At 54.0% G+C, this 7,372-nt stretch overlaps 1 protein-coding gene across 1 annotated transcript in view; it reads left to right on the forward strand.

Annotated features, from left to right (window-relative positions):
• GCN1 (GCN1 activator of EIF2AK4) overlaps positions 1-6,995 on the forward strand; it is a 56,266-nt gene extending 49,271 nt beyond the window's left edge. The window contains exons 52-58 of the mRNA XM_080650561.1: positions 71-264; positions 389-503; positions 3,021-3,117; positions 3,496-3,644; positions 4,102-4,206; positions 5,561-5,779; positions 6,253-6,995. Coding sequence (XP_080506687.1) covers positions 71-264; positions 389-503; positions 3,021-3,117; positions 3,496-3,644; positions 4,102-4,206; positions 5,561-5,779; positions 6,253-6,378 — 1,005 coding nt within the window. The 3' untranslated portion in view covers positions 6,379-6,995. The remainder of the gene's footprint in view (positions 1-70; positions 265-388; positions 504-3,020; positions 3,118-3,495; positions 3,645-4,101; positions 4,207-5,560; positions 5,780-6,252) is intronic.
• Positions 6,996-7,372: the final 377 nt, after the last annotated feature.

The following is a 7,372-nucleotide window of genomic DNA, read 5'->3' on the forward strand; positions in this document are numbered from 1 at the left end:
GCTCTGCTTCATGCCTGTGGCACGCTTGGCCTCCACCTCACTGTGCTTGGGGTGTGGGTTTTTCTCACAGGTTGGGATAGCCCTGAAGCCCTTCCTGCCCCAGCTGCAGACCACTTTCACCAAAGCCCTGCAGGACTCCAACCGGGGGGTGCGCCTGAAGGCTGCTGATGCACTGGGGAAGCTCATTTCCATCCACATCAAGGTGGACCCCCTCTTTACAGAGCTGCTGAACGGGATCCGTGTCATGGAGGACCCGGGTGTCAGGTGAGGTGCCAACAGGGGAGTGCTGTGGCCGATGTTGAGGAGGCCAGGCAGCTGCTGAAGCAGCCCTGGGCCGGGCCACGCCGGTGGAGGGAGCAGCAGTGAAGGAGAGCCATTGGTTCTGCAGGGACACCATGCTGCAGGCCCTGAGGTTTGTGATCCAGGGAGCAGGGGCCAAAGTGGATGCAGTCATCCGGAAAAACATCGTCTCGCTCCTGCTGAGCATGCTGGGACATGACGAGGTACGGCTGCAGGTGGGCGGGGCTGGTGGGCTCTTCTGTGGTTGGCATCTCCGCTTTGCATTAGAAGAACTTGGTACACTTGCTGACTGGTCAGCAGGTATAGTCATTCCTGACATTGGTATCATTCTTTATGGTTTACCAACGTTTGGTTGTGAGCGTGACAAGGCAGGTGGTATTGATATTGAGACTCCGTTGGTTTTTTAAAATATATATCTATACATATATATATATATTTTTAAATATTTTTAATACATTTTTTATTGATTATAGAGAGGAAGGGAGAGGGAGAGAGAGATAGAAACATCAATGATGAGAGAATCATTGATCGGCTGCCTCCTGCACGCCCCCTACTGGGGATTGAGCCCGCAACCTGGGTATGTGTGCCCTTGACCAGAATCGAACCCGGGACCTTTCAGTCCGCAGACCGATGCTCTATCCACTGAGCCAAACCGGCTAGGGCTATATATATATTTTTGATGGATTTCAGAGAGGAAGGGAGAGGGACGGAGATAGAAACATCAATGATGAGAGAGTCATTGATTGGCTCCCTCCTGCATAACCCCTACTGGGGATCGAGCCTACAACCCGGGCATGTACCCTTAACCAGAATCAAACCTGGGACCCTTCAATCCCCAGGCTGACGCTCTATCCACTGAGCCAAACTGGCTACGGCTCTGTTTTTTAAATATGTTTTTATTGATTTTCAAGAGAGAGGGAGAGGAATAGAGAGATAGAAACATTGATGAGAAACATCATCGATTGGCTGACTCTGCACACCCCCTACTGGGGATCGAGCCGGCAACCTGGGCATGTGCCCTGACCTGGAATCAGACCAGGGACCTCCTGGTTCCTAGGTCGAGGCTCAACCACTGAGCGACACTGGCCCGGCAAGACTCTGTTATAGATAAGAAAAGTAAGGTTTTTAAAGTCCCAGATAGCTCATGAATTTGCTCTCTTAATTTTAAACAGGTCACTCTCCCTCTCTGCCCCTTTCCCCATTTGTAAAATAAAGCTTCGTTATTGGTTCTGGAAACACTTGCTGAGCTGAAGGGTGAGCCTAGAGGTAACTAAAGTGTGGTCACAGCCCTCAGGGAACTGTCTGGTGTCTGTCCCAGTGGGAGGTCTTAGCACAGTTGGAGAGTGAGACTTGCCTGGTCCACACCTAGCCAGTGGTGGAGTCAGAGCAGAGTCGGAGCCCTGTGACTCCTGGTTCTGTCACAATTCCCTTAATGTGGTCCTTCCTCACCCAGTCTGGAGGCGTTTGTTAACCGTGACAGGCCCAGTAGGGGCTGAGTCTGTGGGTAAGAATTTTCCTTCCCCGTCAACAAACAGCCCTCTGTTGTGCCCTTTGACTCACATCTGTGGGGCTAATCTCTGGAGAGAGACCTTTGGGTTCACACGTCCACTGTGTGTGCCCCCACACCGGCCAGCCATTGTTGTACCTATCACATCTCCTCCCATCTGGTCTAATCCCCAGCCGCCTGCTGTCTGAGTAAAGCCCGCCTCTGGGGTTCAGATGGGAGACTGCTTTCTTTTGGTCATAGTCTGTCAAGGTTTTTACGGTACCAGAAACAGTGCAAGCAAAAGTGAGCATTGAAATCAATTTGCATTTCACCGCAATGGAGCTTCAAATAGATCCTGTTGGAGCGAGTGGGCGTCAGAAAGCCGTTAGCCTTGCCGGGCACCTGCCTTCTGCTGGGAGCTCAGAGGCCCCGAGTGCCTGCAGTCCACCTCCTCCCCCTCAGAGCTTCCTCGGGATCGAAGGTGGCAATCTACGCTGCCGGCCTGGCATTAGCCTCCCTGTGGGCACTGAGTCCCTGGTTGGTTGGTTGGTGTTCTGGGGGAGGCACAGCAGGTTGGCCCTTACTGATAGCACAGAACCTCAAATCCACTCGCTCAGTGTCCCATCACTAGCTGACAGGGAGGAGCCGTTTGTGTGTCTGGCTTGGATTTCAACAGAAAATGCTTGACCTTTACTTATCTTCCTTGGATTGATTAGTGGCTCCAGTGTGACTTCCTGTGAAAACCCTAATGCGATGTAGGTGGCAGTGGCACACCAACACAGTAGAGAGAGAGCAGGAATTCACTAGGGACACACGCGATTGTGGGGGGAAAGGAGCTGAGGGGTTCTCTGCTGGGTGGGCAGGAGCCGCCTCTCTGCGCCTCCCGGCCTCCCAGGGCTGTCGATAGTAATGGAGAGAATAGTGGAAGGCGTTCAGACTTCCTGAGAACGGTGCTATGGAAATGCAGTCATTATTGCTGTTATGATGGAGATTTCCATCTGCCCACACTGGAGTTCTGTAATTAAGTGGAGTGCTGGGGTGTACTTTTTCACTCCGCATCAAGTGGCAGTTGTAGTGAATGGCAGCCCCAGCCTGAGGAAGGGCTGCAGTTCGAGTGCCTGAGCTGCTTTGTCCTCCTCCTTCCCTGCCCTTTGTCCTGGCACTGCTGCTCTGGTGACGATGGAGCTGGTGGGATGGCTCGCACCACCTTTCAGTCCCTTCTCTGCTCTATCAGGACAACACTCGCATCTCCTCGGCCGGATGCCTCGGGGAGCTGTGTGCCTTCCTGACGGAGGAGGAGCTCGGCACAGTCCTCCAGCAGTGCTTGCTGGGTAGGTCTCCTTCGCACGTGGGGGACTTCTCCTGGGGGCTTTCAGCCCTGGGAGCTGTGGGTATGCCTCCCCTTTCCCTCAGAGGGTCTTGGCAGCTGCACTAGCCTCTCCTTGGGATTCCAGCTGCTAAAACAAACTGGAGTTTCCAGTGCTCCTGTGGCCCTGAGTGTCTGCTCAAAGGACACAGCTGCAAGGCTGAAGGGGTTGGTGAGACCCTCTCCTTAACATGCCACTTTGGGCAGGGAGGCCCATGTGCAGTGTGCGCTGGGGTTTCTGCCAGGATGAGTTGGCACTCTAGTCTCAGAGGTGGGGCAGGCCCGAGGGTTTGGGGAGGGCATGCTGTAAAGTGCAGGGCGACCCCATGTGTCCTTCCACCAGCGGACGTGTCTGGCATTGACTGGATGGTTCGGCACGGGCGGAGCCTGGCACTCGCCGTGGCTGTGAATGTGGCTCCCAGCAGACTCTGCGCAGGCAAATACAGTGGGGAAGTTCAGGACATGATCCTCAGCAATGCCGTGGCAGACAGGGTAAGGCTTTGGGGCAGCAGATGGCCTCCCCTCCCCTAGCAAAATTCCTCTGCCAGAGCCTCGCTGACACAGCGTGGGGTGGGGAGGGACCCAGACTGGGTAGCGGGTAGTCAGAGGCCTGGTTCAAGTTTTACCGTTTCTGGTAACTTGCCGTGCCCTTGGACCAGTACTTGCTCTCTCTGGGCCCCAGTTTCATCATCTAAACAGTGAGGAGTTTGGGTTGAAGCATCTAGAGGTCCCTTCTAAGGAGAAAGTCTCTGATCCCTGTTCCTGGAACCAGTGATGCACATTTTGTTCCTCTGCCTCACAGCCAGGGCAGCCTTGGATAGAGGGCTGAGGAGGCTGGTGGTGCAAGGCCAGGATCCCGGCCATTCCTGGGGATGGGGTTGTGCCTGGCCCCGTTTCCCCAAGGAGGGAGCCGGATGCTGTCCTGTCTAGCTCTCTCCTCCCTCCACAGATCCCCATCGCGGTGAGCGGCGTCCGGGGCATGGGCTTCCTGATGAAGCATCACATCGAGACAGGAGGACAGCTGCCTGCAAAACTCTCCAGCCTGTTCATTAAGGTGAGGGGCTGCCTGGCTGTGAGAAGGCCCACGGCCCGAGAACGCTGGGCCCGCGCCCAGGCCAGCTGCGCTCCAGTCGTCAGTGGAGAGCTCTGGGAGTGGTTCTGGGTGCATTTTTCTCTGGGAGAGTGCCCAGCTTTCTGTCAGATTCTCAAATAGACCTGTGACCCCAAATAAAGTTAAGAACTAGTATTTTAGGCATTTTTTTCTAGGCATCCTGACTTTATAAAACTAGGGACAGATCTGGGGTCAAATTTTAATAAATCTCTTCCCTTGTCTCCCATTAGCTGGCATGGCACTTAGGAGGTGGCTGCTGTGGGGTGTATAAGTCGGGAAGTCAGATAGTGGGGCACCTCACGGCCTGTGTAATAAGGCATGCTTCACCAACATGAATGTCTACACAAGTCAGAACCAAACCTGGCCCTGGCCAGGTAGTGCAGTTGGTTAGAGCATCATCCTGATATACTAAGGATGCAGGTTTGATCCTCAGTCAGGGCACATACAAGAGTCAACCAGTGAATGCATTAAGTAAATGGAACAACAAATCTGTTTCTCTCTCTTTCTCAAATCAGTCAGTCAATTAAAAAAAAAACCAGAACTGCCTTTTAAGAGATGTGGCCAAGCCTGAGACTCTGCCTTTGTGACCAGCTCCCAGGCGTTGACAGTACTGTAGGTGCACGGACCTCGCTTTGAGTAGTGAGGTTCCAAAGGGCGATGGTCCCCACCCTGCAGACCCCCAGAACCCTGCTGAGTTTGCCGGGGTAGCGGGGGGTGGGGGGGCGATTAGATAGAGCCCGTGTGCGGACATCGCCCTGTTTGCAGCTGTTCATCAGCATTTGTTTACTGAGGACCCGCTGTGCACCCTGCTGGGTTGGACCTGGAGGTGTGGAGATAAACGAGCAGACCAGATCCCTGGAGTTGGAGATGCACAGAAAGCCTGGGGGAGGGTCCTAACTTAGATGGGGCTGTCAGGAAAAACCTCTGAAAGCTGACATTTCAGCTGAGACCTGAAGGATGGGAAGGATGGGTGCAAAGGAACCCACCAGTGAGGATCTGGGGCAAGCACGTCCCAGGCAGTGGGACCAGCCAGTGAAAAGGTCTGAGGCAGGAAGGCAAGAGGTATGTTTGAGGAAGTGAGGGCTCGGTGTGAGCCAAGAGTAGTGAGCAGAGGGGAGAGTGGCATGAGATGAAGAGGGAATCGCTCCCTGCCACCTTCCCATGGGAGGGAAGGCGTTGAAAGGGAGCAGTGGGGTCAGTTTCCATGATGAAGTGAGTGTCAGGGCGGACGTTGGGCTCTCGGAGAAACAGATGGGATGCGCCTGCCTAAAAAGCCCATCTATGTTCCTCTTCACAGTGTCTGCAGAACCCATCCAGTGACATCAGGCTGGTGGCAGAGAAGATGATCTGGTGGGCAAACAAGGACCCGCTGCCTCCCCTGGACCCCCAAGCCATCAAACCCATCCTGAAGGCTCTTCTTGACAACACCAAGGATAAAAACACTGTCGTCAGGGCCTACAGTGACCAGGCGATTGTCAACCTCCTCAAGATGAGACAGGGTGAAGAGGTGTTTCAGGTAGGAGCCCGGGCTGCTCCCAGGGCAGGCTGTGGGCATTCGTCCTGCAGATCTGCGTGACCGTCTTAAACATCACACCCTTCCCTGCCCACCTGTGTGCATGAGTGTGGAGGGACAGATTGGGACCAGGGACTGGTCTAATGCCGGAAACCATCCTCTCTTCCTGTAGTGTTCAGACTTCTCTTAGCAACAGAGCCCTTCCTTCCAATAAAATCTCACGTGGCACCCAAATCTATGAAACATGCCAGCTGGGCGCCCAGATCCCTGTTCACTCAGTCCCTTCCGCCGGGCAACTGTCAAAGCACTGAAAACTCACCCTTCCTCGCCACGTGAAAAGTGTGGAGTGGTTTCCTTGGTTTTCCTCGACGCCCTCAGTGGTTCTAGTTCTGAGGTTACCACTCATTTTTGTCTTTGGTGGGAGAAACCTGAAGCCCCATTTCTGACTCTGTCTCCTCGTTCCATCTTCCCCACAGTCCCTCTCTAAGATCCTGGACGTGGCCAGTTTAGAGGTGCTGAACGAGTGCAACCGAAGGTCGCTGAAGAAGCTGGCCAGCCAGGCCGATTCCACGGAGCAGGTCGATGACACCATTCTGACATGATGGGCTGTGCACCAGCATTTCGGCTCCACCTCTTCGTTCAATGTTTTCATTTTTGAAAATACTCTGGTTCCGATGGGGAGCTTAGGAGACGGCATTCCCAGGAAGTATTTTCCTCTACCAACAGACCACAGCCAAAGCCTTAAGTCAAACCCACACACACCTGGAGATGGCCTCCCCCTTCCTTTGGAGAAGAGAAGAGGAAGCACATGTGTGAGCCTCACCAGATGGGAGCAGTAGCTGGGCCCCAGCTTAGCACGGCTGCTCAGACTTTCGGGTCTTCTGTGCCTGAGCTCTGGTTCCAGAGCCAGTGCTGCCAGCCTTTTGCCTAGATCCTGAGTGGGGCGCCGGACTGTAGAGGTTTGCCTCGTGTGGCGTGTCTTGGTGTAGCTTTTCAGTCTTGTGTGACCTGATTAGATCTGACCCCTGTCCAGTGAAAGTGATACTCATGAAGCCTTGCAGTTCACAGGTTGGGGGTGAGGGAGGGAGGAGGTTTAAAGGCAGGTTGTTTGAAGGAGGAATGTGTAATAAAGGCTTTGATTTAATCTTTACGTAAGCCAATTTTTAAAAATCCCCAAACATGCAATAAACACGCAGCTTCCTCCATCAGAAATAAGGCAAGACTGGCTGCTGTTTTCATTGAGCATTGGCCACACTGATTGCTGGGCGTCTCTCCTGCTCTCGGAAGTCTCATAGACACCCGCAGGCTTCTCTGTCCTGAGGTCGGGTCTGGAAAGGGGTGCAGCCAGGCCTGTGACTGCACCCGGGGTGGAGGATGCCGGGGCTGGCTGAGCCACTTCCCTGCTCTGTCCTGTCTCAGGAAGGTAGGGAGCTGCTGTAGTCAAGTTTTAACGAGCTCTCCATCCCCTCTGTGGAGTGAGAACCACGTTCTGCAGGCAGAGGACTCCCCAGAGGAAGACAGAGTGGCGGTTTAGCGTCTGCCTCCTTTATGAGTGACTTCCTTCCTCCTGTTCTTAGAAGGCTCGTGATCCATGCG

The sequence above is a fragment of the Plecotus auritus genome (genome assembly GCF_963455305.1).
Source record: "Plecotus auritus genome assembly, chromosome: 13".
NCBI classification, from domain to species: Eukaryota; Metazoa; Chordata; class Mammalia; order Chiroptera; family Vespertilionidae; genus Plecotus; species Plecotus auritus.